This window comes from Ceratotherium simum, chromosome X (assembly GCF_057802395.1).
Source record: "Ceratotherium simum simum isolate JZ-2026a chromosome X, ASM5780239v1, whole genome shotgun sequence".
In the NCBI taxonomy this organism is placed as follows: domain Eukaryota; kingdom Metazoa; phylum Chordata; class Mammalia; order Perissodactyla; family Rhinocerotidae; genus Ceratotherium; species Ceratotherium simum.
The window spans coordinates 71,814,780-71,836,124 of NC_141940.1; the positions used below are offsets into that span (position 1 = coordinate 71,814,780).

At 36.7% G+C, this 21,345-nt stretch overlaps 1 protein-coding gene across 1 annotated transcript; it reads left to right on the forward strand.

Moving 5' to 3' along the window:
• The first annotated feature begins 8,675 nt into the window (after positions 1 to 8,675).
• LOC147911887 (nucleosome assembly protein 1-like 2) lies at positions 8,676 to 11,410 on the forward strand. Its single transcript, XM_087427744.1, is given in 4 exon segments — positions 8,676 to 9,003; positions 9,583 to 10,248; positions 10,250 to 10,441; positions 10,443 to 11,410. Coding segments are annotated over 4 exon segments (1,191 nt in total). The 5' UTR covers positions 8,676 to 8,832; the 3' UTR covers positions 10,605 to 11,410.
• The last annotated feature ends 9,935 nt before the right edge of the window (positions 11,411 to 21,345 follow it).

A 21,345-nucleotide genomic window follows, 5' to 3' on the forward strand; every position in this document is an offset into this window, starting at 1 on the left:
TCTGGAGATACAGGGGCTGGAAGGGATGGGTATTAGCTGAAACTCTAACTTTGTATTTCATTTCTTTTTTTGAAAAAAAATCTAAAGAAAATATGTCAAAAAGTTAACATCTATTTAACTTTCTTGTTGTGTATCTTCCTGGTACCTCATATTCTACAATTGTCTGTATGTTTAAAATGTTTCATGATTTAAATTAAAAATTTTTTAATGACTAAGAAGTCTTAAACCAGTCTTAAATATAATCTTAGTTGAAAAAAAAATGTTATTAAGCGTAACTCCCTTGTTTTTAGCTGCTAGTGGGCAGGTTGGAATTTAAACTCATGGAGTATTAGGAAGAGAACAAGTCTATGTTACTGATAATTTGTGGTATGATTAATGCCTATTAGAGCATCTGGAAAAAGGGAGACAACTTGAAAAGATAGGGAATTTCCAGATGGAGATATATTTTGGAGTATTAAAAATGAATTTTTAGTCTGTTAATGAGCCCTTGTTGAAATCAAATGTCTTACCATAACAGGCTGTTGAATTTTTGTCCTGATGTATGTATTTTTGAGGAGGTCAATTTGGAGTCTAACACTGGCAAGATAAAAAGAGGGCTTTGCAACAACATGGATGGACCTTGAGGGTATTATGCTAAGCAAAATAAGTCAGATGGAGAAAGACAAACATTGTATGATTTCACTCATATGTGGAAGATAAACAAACAAATAAACACATAGATAAGGAGAAATGATTGGTGATTACCAGAGGGGAAGGGAGTGGGGGGAGTGTGAAAGGGGTAAAAGGGCACATATGTATGATGACGGATAAAAACTAGACTATTGGTGGTGAGCACAATGCAGTCTATAGAGAAGCTGAAATATAATGCACATCTGAAATTTACACAATGTTATAAAGCAATGTGACCTCAATAAAATATATTTTTTAAAGGGCTTAGGAAAACCTTGCTTATCCCTTGAACTTGGAACACAGCTGTGTGGCTTTGCAAGGAACGTATCTTCTTTTCTATCTTTTTTTGCTTGGTTAGAATTCTGAATTCATAGATGCTAATTGCCTGTACCTGACTCTAATCTGAAACCTAATACTGTTTGCTGTGAACTGTTTCAGCCTCAGTACTAACTATGCTGAACTAAAACTGGATGAAACTGTTCCACTCAATAAGCAGAACACAGAGTCTGAGACTGTTGCAGATTTAGGATAACCCTCTGTGGGACCATAAACTGTGAAAATATCCTCGATGTTGGCTGGACCATCTGGCTCACATACAGATGCCCATGGAAAATAACTTATTCTCCAATGGAACCTTCTAAAATTGAGCTTTTGAATGGCTCTTTATTTCTAATACATAGACTAATTGCATGTTTTTAAAGAAACCACTTTATTGAGGTATATTCTTGTCACATACACAAAAAATAATTGCATTCTTAACTTGGGATTCCAGCTGAAAGCTGAAAATTGGAGGAGGGAACATCACAGGACTGTGATTCCTCTACCTACTCAATGGCAGATTGGACACTTGACCCCTTTTTGGAGATGGCTGGATGCTGTTGACTTGCTGTGTTTGGCTCTCTGGATTAGTTGTGCTTTGCAATAATAGACTGATAGCCTGACTATACTTCCCTTACCTTTCTCCTGGTACTCACACCTTAGTAAGGTACTTTGTTTATTCAATACAGATGTCTCCAGAATGGCATTGTTCTTTTTGTGGCTTCTCACAGGATAAATGATCAGGACAAAAGGAGCAAGGTTTATATAAACACATTCTGAAATTTTTTGAAAATTGAGGGTTTGGTCAGAACATGATCTTGTTAAGTCATGTAAAATTGTTTTCCTGTTAAAATGCTTTGGTCTCTCTTTGATAAGACTCATCCACATGAATAGTCTGGATAAGACTAAAAAATAGGAAAAATTTAAATTATGATTACTGAATAAGATACACTGATTTTGTAACAACTCAGAAGATAAAAAAATAAACAGGCATCCAAGGAGAGGCATAGGAGAGTGGGGAGTAAGGTATTAGAGACATTTGTTTTTCAGAACTACTCCCGGAAGCTTTCCTCTCCTCCCCAGTAAAACCACCAGTGTTATCTCCCAAGCTACTGAGAGTGCTTTGAATTTAAACTGGCTACTGAGCCTAAGATCACACCTGACCATTCTATGAGACAGCAAGAGATGTCTTGCTGCACTTTCCATATGGAGCACCTCTAGGTGTCATTCACACTCACAAAGCAGATGATCTGGTGTCATGAACAAGCAAAACTGTTTGGAACTGGTCACCTTCAGGCAGTTTCTCTAAAATTCCAAAGACTAAACTGAAATAATTGGACTAGACTGGGAACCCTGAGACAGAAGATCCCCTGGTGGGAGGCCACATTAAAAGCCTATGTGACCAGCCCCCAGTAAAAACCTTGGCACTCAGTCTCTAATGAGCTTCCAGGTAGACAACACTTTGCAGTCACACTTTGTTGTCACACTCATTGCTGGAAGAATTAAGTGCATACAATGTGACATTTCTCAGAGACATCTCTTGGAAGTTTGTACCTTATTTCCTTTGGGCTTTGACACATGGACCTTTTCCCTTTGCTGATTTTGCTTTGTATCCTTTTGCCATAATAGATCTTGGCTTTTGGTATGACTATATGCTGAGTCCTGTTATCAGTAGTGAATCTCTGAATTCAGGGCTGGTCTTTGGCACCCCCACACAGTAGATGTTCAAAGGATTTATTATAGGATTTGTGTCTGTATTAGGTGATTAGGGTGAAGATTTAAGCAAACTAGGCTTTACTCTGGATTGGGTTATGTCAGTAGGTGGGGGAACTTCTATGACTTTGTATCTTTATACTGTGTTTTCTAGAAATAAGTAAGATTAAAATAAGGCTAAAACTGATCGGTAAACTAGCATCATTTACACATACAGACCTGGATAGGGGCATGTTTGGTCATTTTTGTGCTTTGAACAATGTCCATATATTTTTCTGTGTTCAGACATGCTTCAAGAGTAGTGTCATTTTTATCTTGGTCCATCACTGTCACAGAGTGGCCTTCTCATATGTTAGTGCTGTGAGATTGTTTGTATTCAACAGGAGAGTACCAAGGCCTACCTGTGTGCTAGGCCAGTTCCTGATGTCAGTAGCTGCTTTTCTTTTTCTTAATATTATGATATGTAGCAATTTTTCTTGTTGGAAGAATTTTGATAAATTTTCCTAGATGATTTTTATAAATTTAATTAGCCTAGACTGAACATGGGAAGACTCAGGAGATCTGTGATTTATTTCCAACATTACTGCTGATTCACCATATGACACAAGGCGTCATTTTCTAGATGGAGAAGCTGAAGGGCAAAGTATGTTGTGAAGATTTCTTAATAAAACACTCAAACTCCAAACAAAAAGGCATTCACAAAAGACATTTTGAAAAAGATTGGAAGTGCTTTTGGAAAAATAAGTAATTTCTACCTGTAAGCACTTAGTCTTTTATTTTCCAAAAGTTCATTTTGCGCTTAAATGATAGTAAAGCCGTAAAGGACAGGGAAGTTATAACATGAAAAAAATGGTGAAAGTTGTAGGTAGGATTTTTATTTTCATTATTTATTCCAATGTGGTTAATAGGAATAACCATTAAATACAATCTATGTAAGATGTAAGAATGGTGTGACTTTGTCTATGGAAACCAATGTCCATTTGTTTATTGTTAGAGGATGTTATTGAGAGGTCAGTCACTGGGATTGTTGTTTTTGGTGGTGAAATGGTATGAGTATACTAGGGATTTAAAAGCCCCGTAAAAGCACTTGACATCTATGCATAAAGAAGTCAAACCCAGAGTTGCATTGACTTGCTGTTTCCTTCATTCTATTATACAAATTCCAAGGGGGACAATTTTGTATCAGCTATGTTGTTATCAGAAGAAAAGTTAGTCAATTCATTGGAGATTTTTTTTTAGAAACCCATGGATTAATTTCTCTAAACTTAATATCTTGAAATGAATCCATGTGATTTAAGTTGTCCTGTGTTTGGAAGGTCTACTTCCATGTAACACACTGCTGAAGGATGTATCTTGATAAATAGATAGATAGATAAAAATAATATGCCAGAAAGTGTACATCCAATACTTGTGTCTCTGTTCCAATTTAATGTAAGTTAGAGGGTCAACATGTTTTTCTGATTTTATTCCATTGTTTTAAAGTTAGAATTACCATAGGGCTATGTAGGACTTTTATTGTCAGCTAATTAAAGTTCTGTGATATTATAATAGAGGCAACAATTTCCATAGTTAAATGAAAGACAAGCTAAAGCAACCTGCACTGTTTGGAAATTGGTAATTTATATTTGTGTTTATGGAAATTTAGGGGAAAAAAGCTTTTGCAAGGAAAGAGCAGTAGTTATTGAATTGTACTGCATGCCAAATAAAAAATTCTTCTACCTATTTTGTATAATTGTAATGTGCAAAAATCACATTTTCCTTAAGGACAATATAGTAATTGCACCTAGAACCATAAGTTTAAACAGAAGTAGCTCAATAGTGTTATTTGTGTTTCTGTCTTTGTATTTGGATTTCGTGAAAATTTGTGTCAGTCTTAGCCTTCTTAATCCTCTGAAAACCAGTTTTGTTTCTCAAAGCTGAAACCAGTTGGTAGCATATTTCTAGGGTGATATACGTCTGAAAATTTTAGCCTGCTTGTCCTCTAGAAATTAGATGATGGAATCTAGTGTTTTGAAATTCTTGAGGTACCAGATACTTAAGCCACATAATCAAAGAAAAAGTCTAAACCAACTGGGGCCTGTTGGTGAACAGAAGACACTGAAAGCAGAGTTATTTTTCCCATGACCAAACTACCAGAATCTCTCTGGTGAGTTGGACTCCTTCTGCAGACTTGTTTACTATTGGAAAGACTGGGACTTCTTTCTTCTCCCCTCATTCATTCATTCATGTCTCTAATTATGCAACTCTTGAGTATAAATTGCAAAAACATAGGAAATACTGACAAACGAACAGAGGAAAAAAATCATTGAAATTACCCCAAATTTCACAACTCCAGATGTAGCAAATATTGGCTTTGTGTTAAACTTTTGTTAAAGAAAAATTATTCTGACACCTTTAAAATGGTAAGGAAGACTTTATTCAGGACTATTGCAATAGGTGTCAATACTGTTGTTATAGGGGAGAGAGATTTGGCTCAACTCTGAGTATAAGAAGAACAAGTGGGGACTTATAGCCAAGGAGCAGGTTGGAGAAGTAGGTGGGTGGAAAATTACTAAGAGGAGACATCAAGGATAGGGTGAATTCTTGCTAAATTGATCTAACAGGATTCTTGCTGAAGGTAGGCCAGGGTAATCAGATATCACCTGAGTGGGGGGTGAGGAATTTGATCAGATAACAAGGGTGATCAGATGTCAAGGGTGGGACATTTTAGAGAGGCTTAGCAGGATTCTTACTAAAATTAGACCAGGTAGGATTGAGGACAAGGCCCAAATTGAAAAGGCCTAATCGAAAAGAGGGTTTAGAGGAGCCTGCCTAAAGTTGGTCAAAGAGAGAGTCTTTGTCACCTTTTACACTTTGTCTATGCAAATTAGGTGGGTGTGTGTAGAAAGAGAGCTAGATCAAAGAGATTAGAAAAAAATAGGATTCTAGTGTATAAGGCTTACTTCTCTGTGGCAATGTTTAATTTTGTGTAATACAATCAGATATTTCCCTTTTGGTTTGAGGACTGCTTGTATGGCTATAAAGAGAAATTTGCAACCTTGTCACATGAATGAGTCTATATTTTTATTTATTTATTATTATTGAACTATTTAAATCACCTAAACATCAATAAGTAATACTTTAAATCATAATTTTGAAGACTATTGACATGGGAAGATGTTATTGATAGGAACCTAAAAGGAGAAAAAGGGCAGGTATGGAAGAATCAATAAAATATGATCTCAATTCTTTAGAATCTCTATTTGTTGTTCACACCCAAACATAAAAAGAAGGAAAGACATCGATATGTTCACAATAGTTCTCTCAGAATAGTGAGATTGCTAGTGGTTTTGTTATCCACTACAAGACCCTCATTTTCCAAATTTTCTAAAATGAGCTTGTATTATATTTCCCAGAAAAAGAAAAGGAATTTTTTAATTATAGAATTAAAAAAAAAAGAAAGCAAACAATGTAAGACTCATAACTTTAGGACTGACACATGAGCCTGAAACCTCATATATTGTTTGAGCCTTCTGCCTTCAGTCTATTTTAAATGAGACATGTTTTAAACAAATACAGGCACGTGTACATACACACACACAGAGACACAAGGGGAGTGGTTAAATATTCACACAATATTCACGGAGGGAAACAACATCTTTTCTTCATATTCTACTTAAGTTCGTTGCTCCATCCTCTATGTAAGACAGCCTCTGGGACCTTCCAATTTTTGTGACTCCCTAACAAGGGTTTTTTTGCCCAATGAGAAGAATTTCATCCCTGTTCTCTTTCTTTCTCCTCTTTCTTCTCCCATTTCTTCTTTTCTCCACCTCCTCTTCCTTTTCTTCGTTATCATCAAGAGGGTTCATTAAGTGGAAATTTGGATATGCAGAAAGTAGCATAGGCACTGCATCAAATATAGAATAACCAGTCACCCATCCCTAGAAACCTGTTATCTAAAAGGGGGAGTGTGTGGTAGAGTGAGAAGAAACACTGAAACAACACTGTGCTTACAGTTTTCTAAAATACACACACATACACACACACACCCCGCTAAAAACCTGGAAAGAAATACACTAACACTCTATGATTATTTCTGTGATTCTGACACTAAACAGTGAACTGTTAAATCTGGAATATAATAACAAACCCTCTTTAAAAATAAAAATCTTTAAGTTATATGTGATCTGTATTGAAATATGGACAAGAAAAAACTAGCTATTTTCCCTACCCTACGAAATGTTTAATGGTACATGGCAATTTGCTTTGTCTTTAACCTTTTCCCTAGCCCTGAGTCATTGAATATTTCCAATTTATTCAGAATTTCAGGGCAAATGTTTTGCTTTTCCATAAGAATACTTCACATTTGAGTATCCTTTTGTTTTACCTCCAAAAGAGCCAGCATGGAGAGAGGGTAATTTGCAATTCTGTAGCAGTACTCTGGGATATTGATAATCCAGGTGTAAAGCGTTAACTAGTCATACATATAACTGTGGGCACTGGTCACCATAGGTGCTCCATTATCCCAACCCTAATTCCATCTCATCTCACTCTTCCCCAGGAAATGTTATCAGATTTGATCCAATTTTAAAAGAATGCACTCTTCATAGAGATTCATAGAGATTTTGAAAATCCAAAACTAGAAAATAAATAATCTCCAGGGAGTCACATCACCTAAAGATCTTCATTGTTAATATTTTAGTGTTTTACCCTTGTAGGGGAAGAGGGAGAATCCTTCTCTGCCCTTTCCCTTAAGGTTCTTATGGCTGGCCAAACACTTAACAAGACAGGTTAGCAGGAGAAAATAATAACAAGTTTAATAACATGTATACATGGGAGAAACTCAGAAATGAGCAGCTCGTCCCTCTGTCTAAGCTGCTTGCCTAAGTATTGTAGCTAAAGGCGAGAAAGGTGTTGGGGTGGATAGTGGTTTGGGATTTCAGAGGGGAAGAAAACAATTCACATGGAGATAGAAATGCAAATGTTTGTCTGACAACTCTCTTCACGGCCACCTATAGAGAATGTGGCCAGGGAGAGACAGAATTTTTGATAAAAGGGCTTGGTGCCTTTCCTATGATAACATATATTTTACATTATTATTACAGCCATCATGATAATAACTCCTTCCTGAAACAGATCTTTTGTTTTAAATTCTTTAGGCAGTTTGGGAGGGGAAACTCAAATGTTCTTCCTGAGTTTTCTGAGTCTTTATTGTCTTCAGCTCAAAATAATGTGCATACCAGAGTGGTGCTTCTTGGGGTGGCCTGCCCTGAGCACCATCACTCTCTTCTCTTTTGTTTGTGTATTTGAATATAAAAAGGCTTTTTTTTTCTTCCTGTGTCCTTACTGTAAGAGCTAAAATAATAAGGTGTTTAGGCTAATGGCATTCTTTTTTGTTTGTTTGTTTATTGTAATTACAGCTGACACTATAGCTGCAAACTTGAGCTCTTTGGGAATTTTTAAACTGTAATATTTGTTAAACACGGATGAAAAGAAAGCATAGATGTTATAGAAAAGACTATTGAACAATACTCTACTAGTGGTCATCCATATTAGATCTATTAATCTTCCAAATAAGTGAGGCCTGAAAGTCACATTTCTGGTCTCGAAAAAATCCCCTTGACTGCATTCTTTGCTCTTCTAGGCTAAAGTTTTCTCAGTCTTGCTTAAGATCTACATTAAAGTAATTTCAATCTGTCCCTCCCGACTAGATTGTCTTCAGTAAACCCCTCTGGTCTAGAAATTTTGGAGCTGCTACCGCAGGGAAGGTGGGCGGCACTGGAGGTGTGATAGATCTAATCATTCATTGGACAAGGGTTTGTCAATAACAGCTACTCAACAAATAAGGTGAGCTCTGAAGAAAAAAAACAGTTTACATATTCTGTGCAATTGTCTTGCAGCACTCCTCCTTTTGGCATGATAGCTAGCAGGAAAAGCCATTTAGTCTGCTGCTCCTGCCATAGCCTTAGGCCCACTCTGGTATTGCGCATGCCTGCCCTTCCTCTGCTTCCTCCACCTCAGGCCTGTTTCTGCAGCTGCCGCAGCCGCTTCCACTTCTGCTTCAGCCTCCATATTAGCTCCAGCCAGTACCCGCCGCCCAGGCCACAGCCCTAACCTCCACTTCCGTGAGTCTTTTCCTGTCAAAAAGCAATAATGGAAGGGCTTAGGGAACATGGCACAGCCGGTGAAGTGGGCCCATTAATCGGCGCGGTGGCAGCCACAGCCTCTCCACAGACTTTGATGGGGTACTCCTTAGTTGAGGATTTTATTGAAAGCCTGCCTCTGGCAGCTCAGTACCGAGTGTCCGCTCTCAAAAAGCTTCAGGCATTCGTCCCTTGATGGGCACTTAGGTTGCTTCCAAGTCTTGGCTATTGTGAATAATGCTGCAATGAACACAGGGGTGCATGTACCTTTACAAATTGGTGTTTTCAAGTTCTTTGGAAAAATACCCAACAGTGGAATAGCTGGATCATATGGATAAAGAAGCTGTGGTATATATACACAATGGAATACTACTCAGCCGTAAGAAACGATGAAATCCAGCCATTTGTGACAATGTGGATGGACATTGAGGGTATAATGCAAAGTGAAATAAGTCAGAAGGAGAAGGTCAAATACCGTATGGTTTCCTTCATTAAGTAGTAGATAATAACAACAATAAACAAACACATAGAGACAGAGATTAGATTGGCGGTTACCAGAGGGGAAGGGGGGAGGGAGGAGGGTGAAAGGGATAATTCAGTACATGTGTGTGGTGATGGGTTGTAATTAGTATTTTGGTGGTGAACATGATGTAATCTATGCAGAAATAGAAGTATAATGATGTACACCTGAAATTTATACAATGTTATAAACCAATGTTACTGCAATAAACAAAAAATTAAAAAAAAAAAAAAGCTTCAGGCAAAATCTGCGGGCCTAGAGACCAAGTACCAAAGGGAATATCACTCCATCGAGAGGAAATTTGCCGACATCTATGGGGCCTTATTGGAAAAGAAACGCCAGATCATTAGTGCGCTGTACAAGCCCGCAAAAGAGGAGTGTGAGGTGAGGTCTAAGGCCAAGGACTATTATTATAATGAGATGGAAGGTGATTCTGATGCTCAGATGCAGGATCCGGAGGAGAATCCGGAGGAGAATCCGGAGTATGAGGAATTGGAGGCGTATTGGGAGGAAGACTTTAAGGATGTAGAGGAAGTCTTTAGGGAGTATGGGGGAACCAAGGGACATAATATGGACGAGGAGAAAGAAGAGCCTACAGGAATTCCCGATTTCTGGCTCACGGTTTTAAAGAATGTGAAGGAGGTCACTCCCTTGATTCAGAAATATGACGAGCCCATTCTGAAGCTCTTGCGAGGCGTGAAAGTCAAGTTTTCAAAACCCAATGAGCCACTCACCTTCACTCTTGAATTTCACTTTGAACCCAATGACTACTTCACAAATGAGGTGCTGACCAAAAGTTACATGCCCAAGTCTAAGCTCCACTCTGACTCCCACACCTTTAGGGGATCTGCGGTGGAGCATTGCACTGGCTGCAAGATAGACTGGAAGGAGGGAAAGAACATCACTGATGCAAGCAGTCCTAAAGAAGCAGAGGCACAGGTTTTGGGGACTGATGTACACAGTGACCCAGGAATTTCCCCAAGAGTCCTTCTTCAACTTCTTCAGTGCTCTCTGGTGGGGCCTGGATGCCAATGAGGATGAGGAAGACGTCTTCATTTCTCACACTTTGCACACCTTTATCATACCAAGAGCTGTGTTAAAACTTCACAGGAGAAGCACTTGAGACTGAACAAAAGGGGATGATCAGGTTTATGACAAATAACATGGTTTATGACAAAGTCATGCTTGAGAACAGAGTGGCTGCTGTTGAAGGTGCTAAAGGCCAAGGCCTGAACTCCCAGGTAGAAGATATTGATCACTGAGGCAGGGTAGTTGGTGTATGTGGGTCCCCAGGTTAACAGCCTGAGTTTACAATAACTAAAACTTAACCATAAGTTACTTACAGTCTTAACATGTGTATCTCTTCCTGGTAGTCTCAGTATAAAACTATGTGCAAATGTATTTAACAATGCATTCCACCTAGTACTCCAGTGGTGTAAAGTTTTTCAAGAAATGTAGAATGGATTCTCTAAGCACGTGAGTACCTGGCTGTTGTGAATCCATGATTTTTGTCAGGTTGCTATTAGTTTCTAGCCATGGAACATTACTGGAACTGGTAACTGAGATATCTATTTGGAGATTTTTTTTTCCTGGAAAAAGCAAAGCATGATTGCCCCCCTTCCCCAGCCCTCTCCATGAATGAATGAGCTTTATCCTGCTTTCACTAGCTGTGCCTTCATCTATTTGTTATAGAAATGCAGCAAGTTATACTAAATAAAATACACTTGATTTATAATTTGAGAAACTACGAGCATAAGAATAAACATTTGCAGCAAATCCATATTTATTGTTATTAACTGTTAGCTTGTTTATAAGCTCCTATATTTTAAGTGATATAGTGATACACTCAGAAACACAGTTGCATTATTGCTTATCAGTAAGATATAGTTAAAACCATTTTTCCCAAGGCCTGCCATAAATTATACCATGTACTTCTGCCAAGTGGAGTTAAAAAGTGCATTTTCTTTTCTGGAATGTCCCTGTCTTTCATGGAAATTAGTTACGTGATTAGTTAAGCTTTTTTCCTGATGTTTGTTTATTCCAAAATAAAATTAATACAAATGTTAAACATTGTGTTTCTTCTCAAAGGGTATTGGAGTTAAGGACAAGGTCTTGCTCCTTCAAGTGCCAGATGGAGGATTTAGTTGGGAGGTATTAGCAGGTCAGACTTATCCTTTGGGAATAGTATCCACAGTGCCTAGGGCCCACTACGCTTCTAAGAGTCCACAAAAATATTTTAATTTCTCCTAAAATCAGAAGAAAAATGAATATAATAAGAATAATATGTATATAATAATTAATCCAGCCTGGAATATATTTGTTTTATAATGAAAGAGATGTAACATATTATTTATTTGTGTATATATGAATGTCAGAGGAAAGGGCCCAGGAAGGTCTTGGATTCCATGAAAATTGTAATGAGGTCCTGGGTACCACCATTAGAAAGAGGTGAAGGAGTAGAGGGCATGGAGTGGTTGAGAAGAGTGGTGATGTGACAAAGGAGAAAAAAAGAAGGAGGGGAGGAAGGAAAGAGAGGGACAAGCAGAGACGAGTTTATCAGGGAAAGAGGGATGTAGGGGCCTCTAGGCTTTAGGAGACAGTGAATGGCCTGACTGGCCAGAGGGGAGAGGGTTAATAGAATGCTGGAGAGGGAGGGGTGGGGCTAGAGTCCAGCTGGGACCTGGCCTGGGAGAAGTTGGAGTGCTCTTGGCAAGGGAGAAGGAAAAGGAGGGGAGAGGATTGAGGAGGGGAGAGGGAGGTGAGGAGGTTGATGAGAGGTGTGGAGAGCAGAGAAGCAGAGGATCAAAGGGTGAAGCTTATTAGAGATGGAAAAGCATTCTTTGGTTAAAGGTTATTGAAGTTTAGGTTTATGGTTTTGATAACATTTTGCAAAAACATCAGTACCCTGTCCAGGAAGAGGGACCCAAACAGGAACTAGAAGAGCATTGGCCTATTGTAAGTAACCTTAATCATGTTCTTTCATTACCAAAACACATATACATATGAATTAATTCATTATTTTTTATTCAACAAACACTTTATCTTGTACTATTTCTATGTGCAAGGCACTGTTCTAAGCACTTTACAAGTATTAACCTCTGTAATATATATTTTATAATGGAGAAAGTAGTCATTTTCTTCTTTTCATAAAAGTAGTAAATGCAAGATAGGAGGTTGTAGCATGGCAAAATTAATTATAATACCAGCTAATACTTCCCTCCAAACCCCACTTGAAGTGCTAACAAGCATACACTTTTGTATCCTGCTTAAAAAAAAAGAAACTTACCATTATAGCATTAGAGTTTCCTGTATTTTACTTTACATTTTAAAAGCATAATTATTAGTGATCATGTAATATTCCAATGAATGGGAACACAATTTAACTATTATTTTAATATTGGTTATTGGTTTCTAATTTACATAATGAAGTAGGCAAATGCTCTGCTTTTTAATATTAAGACTTTTTTTCAAGTTTCTTTTTTTAACTTTAACCTCCAAGGCTTTTGCAAACTCTATGAAGAGCTAAATGGCAAGTCAGAAGCAGGAGTCATATCATTGATTAGCCAGGTGTTCAATGAGAAATATAGTGACTAGAATGTAACTTCATCATTTCCAAATGAAGTTACAAACTTTGGAGAGGATATTTTCCTACTCAACATGCATAACAAATCCTTTGCTTCTCCCTGCACCAAAAAATGTATCATATTTTTCACACATTTTTTGAACATGCAAGAACTTGAGAAATAGAGTTCTCTTGAGCCTTTTTAGGAGAATGATAAACTTTAGGCCACCAAAAAAATGAGTGGATGATCTAGTGCAAAAGTACCAATGGTGAGCATTAAATCAACTATAGGACTAAGACTAAAACAAACATATGTATTATGGTTAAACAAAAAACAACTTAAATGTTATGAACAGTATCAATGTAGACATAACTAGCAAAAGTAAGGACTGGAAGGGGGATTTCTTCTTTTATAGCTGAGGATCAAAAAATTTGACAAGGTAAGTAATAGATGCATAAGTATATATTTAGATAATACCCTAAGAAATACAATATAAGCAACAAAAATTGGATAGTGGTTTTTTCCTATCATTGCTCATGGTAACGAGTCAGTAGATACTTTTTTTTTTGTGAGGAAGATCAGCCCTGAGCTAATATCTGCCAATCCTCCTCTTTTTGCTGAGGAAGACTGGCCCTGGGCTAACATCCCATCTTCCTCTACTTTATATGGGATGCTGCCACAGCATGGCCTGGCAAGCGGTGCGTCAGTGAGCGCCTGGGATCGAACCCGGGCTGCCAGCAGTGCAGTGCGTGCACTTAACCACTATGCCACAAGGCTGGCCCCAGTAGATACTTTTTAAAGAAATCAGTAATTAAACATTAAATAAAATTGTGGTTATAAATGTAACAAATAGAAAAAAATGACAAAATTTCCAAATTATCAAAAGAAAGATTCAAAACTAAACTAAGAAAATAAAGACTGTATAATAAATAAGGAGAGGGAAGGAAATAAAAACAGAAAGCCTAACACAGATATGGTTAGTGAAATAACATGCAACATTTGACTGTTCCCTATGTCTGTAAAGTGCTTCCTTAGATATCCTCATGGGTATCTCTCACCTCTTTCAAGTCTTTGTGCAAATATCACTGTCTCAATGAGGTCTACCCTGACCACCTTATTCTAAATTGTATGTGTTTTACACATGTACTCACAATTTCCCTTTACCCAGCTTTGACTTTTTCCCATAGAAAATAACACCTTCTAACTCACTATATGATTTACTTGTTATTCATAGTGTTGATTCTCCTTTCGCAGTAGAATGTAAGCTCTGTGAGAGCAAGGATCTTTGTTTATTGATGTTCACTGATCTTCTATCCTTGTTCACTGAGGTATCCCAAGCACCTGTAATGGTGCCTGGCCCAGGATAGATGCTCAATAAATATTTGTTAAATATATTAATCAATATCTGTCTTAGTAAATGTGAATGGGATAACTTATCTAGGAATTTATCATACAAATATACTTTTGCCAAGTGACATGTACAAAGATATTTATCGTAGCACTGTTATACCAAAATAATGGGAAAATTTTCAAGTCAATTGGTAAGAGACTGTTTATATAAATTATAGTCCATCTATACAACAGATATTTTTAAACACTATGAGACAGCTGTATATATACTGATGAAGAACAATCTCTAAATTAAACTGTTATGTGAAAATAGCAAAATGCTGAAAACTATGTTATGCTATCATTTTTGCAAAATTTAAAAAAAGAATATAAAAGGATCTGATCACATATTGATCATGTATTTATCTGTGCTCTTCTGGAAGGATACATGAGACACCAGTAATGGTGGTTGCCTCTGTGGAAAGGAATGGGGAGATAAAGGTGAGAAGGAGTGGGAGGGAGACTTTCTCTTCATCTATGCTTTTATCCCTTTTGAATTTATTGCATGCATGTAGATCTCCTGGGCATAAAAATCTGGGCCTCTGGGCAGGCTTTGGAAAGAGAGCTTAATAAAGAGGATTGGATTGTTTCTACTCTAATTGCTTTGTTATTACTGTTTGCACTCTTAATTGCTTGCTTGCTTCCAAGAGAGAAATAAGAAATAGGGCCCATTAAACTGTAAAGAGACTTGAGCCTGAGGTGAAAGAAATGTATGAGGGAACTTTTAAAAACAGGAATGTCTAATAATCAATTTTAAGTGTTTTTATTACTGCAATGTGCACTTATCCCCCTATCTCATATCGTTGTCAAAATCTGTTATATATACAAAGACCTTATGTGTATGTGTGTGTGTATATATACAAAGACCTTTGTTATATATACAAAGCACCTTGACTTCTCGGGGGAAATCAAGTCCATATAGCTTGTATAGATATTGGGATAGTAAGAGTGTCTGCCAACCTAACTTATTCAGCAAAAACTGTAGTTAGGAGCCACAAGGGAATGGACATGCCAAAGGCCATTTTCCTTCACAATTGGTTCTCTTTAAAACAGGTTGGGCTAGTTTGATTCTTTGATTCTCAAAGAATGTAGTACTCCAGCTGATCTATCCGAGTATTGGAGTGTGTGTGTGTGTGTATTTCTTTAAAATGCAGTACTTGATATATACTTTATTTAACTCTTCTTTCCCTCGCAGAATTCCATGAGTTTTATACTGAGGTAAAACTGTGCTTGATTCGTACCTTACTCCATCATTTAGTAGTTGTGTGATTTCTTTGGCAAGTGCTTAACTTACTAAGATCTAGTTTCTCATGTGTAAAGTAGGTGTAACAATACCTATCCTTAGGTACATATATTTTGTTTTTCTAGCACATCTCTTTCCTTTTGCCAAACATCTCTTTCTTTTGAAAAACTACTCCTCTTCCCACTCCTAGAATTTTGATTCTAGTGGTGGTTGTGTCACTGGCCACAGAAGTGGTCATTAGACTCAAGCCAGTACAATCTGAGTCCATCTCTAGAATTTATTCAATTGTATCTAAGGAAGACAATCTTGTTGTTTCAAGTGGCAGGGCCAGGATGAAATTAGTCCAAGCCATGCAGCTAACCACAGTTCCATCCTTGTGAAACTTGAAGTTGTTCAGATTCCTTCCCTGGTTTCCGCTTTCCTAGAAGTTTACAATTGACCTGTTCAGCTCTTTCTCTGATTCAGTAAGTATTTTTTCAATATTCTCTTCCTACATAGAGTTAGTTTTCTATTATGGATAGGTAAATTACATCTACCTCACTAAATTACATCTATGCTTACAGAGGTGTCAAATATTACTAAAGAAAATAGTATGGTAAATGCTTATCCTAATGCACTACACATAGTAGACAGTGATATTGTAGCACTTGTAACAGGAATAAAGAAATAATTATTGCTACTTGTAATTTTATACTACTCTCTAGGTGTGGAATTGGTAAGTAGAGGGCCCTTTGTTTATTGGTAAAATTGAGTATGCACATTTGGAGAAATTAGGACCTAAATTACTCTGCACATGAATGGAGGAGATAATTTTGAACTAGCCAAGTCGGTCTTTGTTTGGGAGAGGGTAAGGAAGAACTCTGGTTTAAGGTACAAGGGAGAATAAATACATTGAATGGGGATTATTATCTCCAAAGATAATTTCATGTGTGGACAAAAAAATAAATACAATATACTTAAAATATTTACTTGATGTATGCTTTAACAATTGATTTTAATTAAATTGATTACAGTTTCTTACCTTAGAATTGTGAAAATTCATGTCTTATACTTTGATCAGCTAAGTACATTTGGGCATATTTGGGCAAAGTCTTATCCACTGCAATATAAAAGTGTCATATCTTCTTCTGTCAATCAGTTTTTTTCATTTCTAATTAGCAAAAATTAATAGTCAATAAAACAAAGTTTCTAAAATTATTTTAAGGAGAAATGCATAAAAGATAAATTAGAGATTTTAAAAAATTGTATCAAACATACTTTGCCCTACCATGAATAAAATTTTTTGGTTCAACAATTTTTTTCTTAGTAATTGTTCTCATCTGTCTTTTTAGTGTTACTTCTACGTAATGTCAATATTTGATCGTTTTTGTGGTTACCCGATTAACTCTAAAATATGCACTTATATCTGTAATCCTTGAATTATCAATATCAATTCTGCTTATTCCACTGACTCTCCAGTGTGAAAGATGAGGAATTTAGCTCCAGTTCCCTTCTCCCATCTCTAAACCTCAGTGTCTTTTAAATTTTTTTATTGCTGTTTTAATAGTTTATAACATTGTGAAATTTGGGTTGTACATTTTTGTTTGTCCATCACCATATACATGTCTCCCTTCACCCTTTGTGCCCACCCCCTACCCCCATTGCGCCTGGTAACCACAATACAGTTTTCTCTGTCCATGTGTTGGTTTATATTCCACATATGAGTGAGATCATACAGTGTTTGTCTTACTCTTTCTGGTTTATTTCGCTTAACATAATACCCTCCAGGCCAATCCATGTTGTTTCAAAGGGGACAATTTTGTCTTTTTTTATGCCTGACTAGTATTCCATTGTATATATATACCACATCTTCTTGATCCAGTCATCAGTTGAGGGACATTTAGGTTGCTTCCACTTCTTGGCTATGGTGAATAATGCTGCAATGAACATAGGGGTGCATAAGCCTCTTTGGATTGTTGATTTCAGGTTCGTTGGATAGATTCGCAGTAATGGGATAGCTGGATCATAGGGTATTTCTATTTTTAATTCTTTGAGAAATCTCCATACTTTTTTCCATAGAGGCTGAACCAGTTTTCATTCCCACCAGTGGTGTATGAGGGTTCCTGTTTCTCCACATCCTCTCCAACATTTGTTGTTTTTTGTCTTGGTGATTATAGCCATTGTAACGGATGTGAGGTGATATCTTAGTGTTGTTTTGATTTGCATTTCCCTGATGATTAGTGATGTTGAACATCTATTCATGTGCCTATTGGCCATCTGTATATCTTCTTTGGAGAAGTGTCTGTTCATTTGCTCTGCCCATTTTTTGAATGGGTTGTTTGCTTTTTTGTTGTTCCATTGTGTGAGTTCTTTGTATATTATGGAGATTAACCCCTGGTCAGATATATGTTTTGCAAATATTTTCTCCCAGCTGGTGGGTTGTCTGTTCATCTTGATTCTGGTTTCGTTTGTCTTGTAGAAGCTCTTTAATCTGAAAAAGTCCCATTTGCTTATTTTTTCTTTAGTTTCCCTAGTCTGGGTAGGCACGTCATCTGAGAAGATTTCTTTATGACCAATGTCAAATAGTGTGTTGCCTATATTTTCTTCTATGAGTTTTATAGTTTCACTTCTCACCTTCAGGTCTTTTATCCATTTTGAGTTAATTTTTGTGAATGGCGATAGCAGATGGTCCCATTTCATTCTTTTGTAAGTGTCTGTCCAGTTTTCCCAACACCATTTATTGAAGAGACTTTCCTTTCTCCATTGTATGTTCTTAGGTCCTTTGTCGAAAATTAGCTGTCCGTATATGTGTGTTTTTATTTCTGGGTTTTCAGTTCTGGTCCATTGATCTGTGTGTCTGTTTTTGTACCAGTACCATGCTGTTTTGATTACTATTGCTTTGTAGCATGTTTTGAAGTCAGGGATTGTGATGCCTCCAGCTTTGTTCTTTTTTCTGAGGATTGCTTTAGCTATTCGGGGTCTTTTGTTGCCCCATATGAATTTTAGTATTCATTCTTCTATTTCTGTGAAGAATGTCATTGGGATTCTGATTGGGATTGCATTGAATCTGTAGATTGCTTTAGGTAATATAGACATTTTAACTATGTTTATTCTTCCAATCCACGTGCATGGGATGTCTTTCCATTTCTTTATGTCATAATCGATTTCTTTCAATAATGTGTTGTAGTTTTCATTGTATAGGTCTTTCGCTTCCTTGGTAAGATTTATTCCTAGATATTTTATCCTTTTTGATGCAATTGTAAATGGTATTATCTTTTTGAGCTCTCTTTCTGTTAGTTCATTATTAGCATAGAGAAATGCAACTGATTTTTGTAGATTGATTTTGTACCCTGTGACTTTGCTGTAGTTGTTGATTATTTCTAATAGTTTTCCAATGGATTCTTTAGGGTTTTCTATAAATAAAATCATGTCATCTGCAAATAGTGAGAGTTTCACTTCTTTGTTGCCTATTTGGATTCCTTTTATCCCTTTTTCTTGCCTAATTGCTCTGGCCAAAACCTCCAGTACTATGTTGAATAGGAGAGGTGAGAGTGGGCAGCCCTGCCTTGTTCCTGTTCTCAGAGGAATGGCTTTCAGTCTTTCCTCATTGAGTATGATGTTGGCTGTGGGTTTGTCATAAATAGCCTTTATTATGTTGAGGTACTTTCCTTCTATACCAATTTTGTTGAGAGTTTTTATCATAAATGGATGTTGTATCTTGTCAAATGCTTTCTCTGTGTCTATTGAGATGACCATGTGGTTTTTATTCTTTGTTTTGTTGATGTGGTGTATCACGCTTATTGATTTGCAGATGTTGAACCATCCCTGCATCCCTGGTATAAATCCTACTTGATCATGGTGTATGATCTTTTTAATGTATTGCTGTATTCGGTTTGCCAATATTTTGTTGAGGATTTTTGCATCTATGTTCATCAGCAATATTGGCCTGTAATGTTCCTTCTTTGTATTGTCTTTGTCTGGCTTTAGTATCAGGGTGGTGTTGGCCTCGTAGAATGAGTTAGGAAGTATTCCATTTTCCTCTACCTTTTGGAATAGTTTGAGAGGATGGGTACTAAATCTTCTTTGAATGTTTGGTAAAATTCACTGGAGAAGTCATCTGGTCCTGCATTTTATTTTTCGGGAGGTTTTGGATTACTATTTCAATCTCTTTACTTGTGATTGGTCTATTCAGATTCTGCATTTCTTCTTGGTTTAGTTTTGGGAGGTTGTATGAGTCTAAGAATTTATCCATTTCTTCTAGATTGTCCAATTTGTTGGCATATCATTTCTCATAGTATTCTCTTATAATCTTTTGTATTTCTGTGTCATCCATTGTAATTTCTCCTCTTTCATTTATAATTTTATTTATTTGATCCTTTTCTCTTTTTTCTTATTAAGTCTGTCTAAGGGTTTGTCAATTTTGCTTATCTCCTCAAAGAACCAACTCTTTGTTTCATTAATCCTTTCTACTGTTATTTTGGTCTTAATTTCATTTATTTCTGCTCTGATTTTTATTATTTCTCTCCTTCTGCTAACTTTGGGCTTTGTTTGTTCTTCTTTTTCTAGTTCTGTTAGGTGTAATTTAAGGTTGCTCATTTGGGCTTTTTCTTGTTTATTAAGGTTGTCTTGTATTGCTATGAGTTTCCCTCTCAGGACCTCTTTTGCTGCATCGCATATGATTTGGTATGGCATATTTTCATTTTCGTTTGTTTCCAGATAGTTTTTGATTTCTCCTTTAATTTCATCAATGATCCATTCGTTGTTCAGTAGCATGTTGTTTGATCTCCACATTGTTGTCACTTTCCCAGTTTTTTTTTTTTTTGTGGTTGATTTCCAGTTTCATAGCATTATGGTCTGAAAAGATGCTTGTTATAATTTCAATCTTCTTAAATTTATTGAGGCTTGCTTTGTTTCCCAACATATGGTCTATCCTTGAGAATGTTCCATGCGCACTTGAGAAGAATGTGTAGTCAGATGTTTTTGGATGGAGTGCTCTGTATATGTCTACTAGGTCCATCTCGTCCAGTTTTTCATTTAAGTCCACTGTTTCTTTATTGACTTTTTGTCTGGATGATCTATCCATTGATGTAAGTGGGGTATTAAGGTCCCCTACTATTATTGTGTTGTTGTTAATGTCTCCTTTTAGGTTTGTTAATAGTTGCTTTATGTACTTTGGTGCTCCTATGTTGGGTGCATATATATTTATAAGTGATAAGTCTTCTTGGTGGAGTGTCCCTTTTATCATTATATATTTCCTTTCTTTGTCTCTCTTAACCTGTTTTATCTTGAAGTTTACTTTGTCTGATATGAGTATGGCAGCACCTGCTTTCTTTTGTTTGCCATTAGCTTGGAGTATTGTCTTCCATCCTTTCACTCTGAGCCTGTGCTTATCTTTAGAGCTGAAATGTGTTTCCTGGAGGCAGCATATTATTGGGTCCTGCTTTTTAATCCATCCTGCCACTCTGTATCTTTTGATTGGAGAGTTCAATCCATTTACATTTAGGGTAATTATTGATATATGAGGGCTTAATGTTGCTGTTTTGTCACTTATTTTCCGGTTCTTTTCATTGCCTTTGTTTCTTGTCCCATGTGTTTTGGACTGCCAATTCAGTTTGGTTGTTCTGTCTTATGACTCTTCTAGTTTTCTCTTTGTTTATCATATGTGATTTCATTTTGATTATTTGTTTCGTGGTTACCTTGAGGGTTGTGTAAAAAATCTTGTCTATGAGATAGTCCATTATCTGATGGCCTCCTATTTCCTCATACTAAGTCAATTCAATCACTTTCCTCTTCCCCTTCTAAGTCGTTCTTGTTATACCTTATTCTATC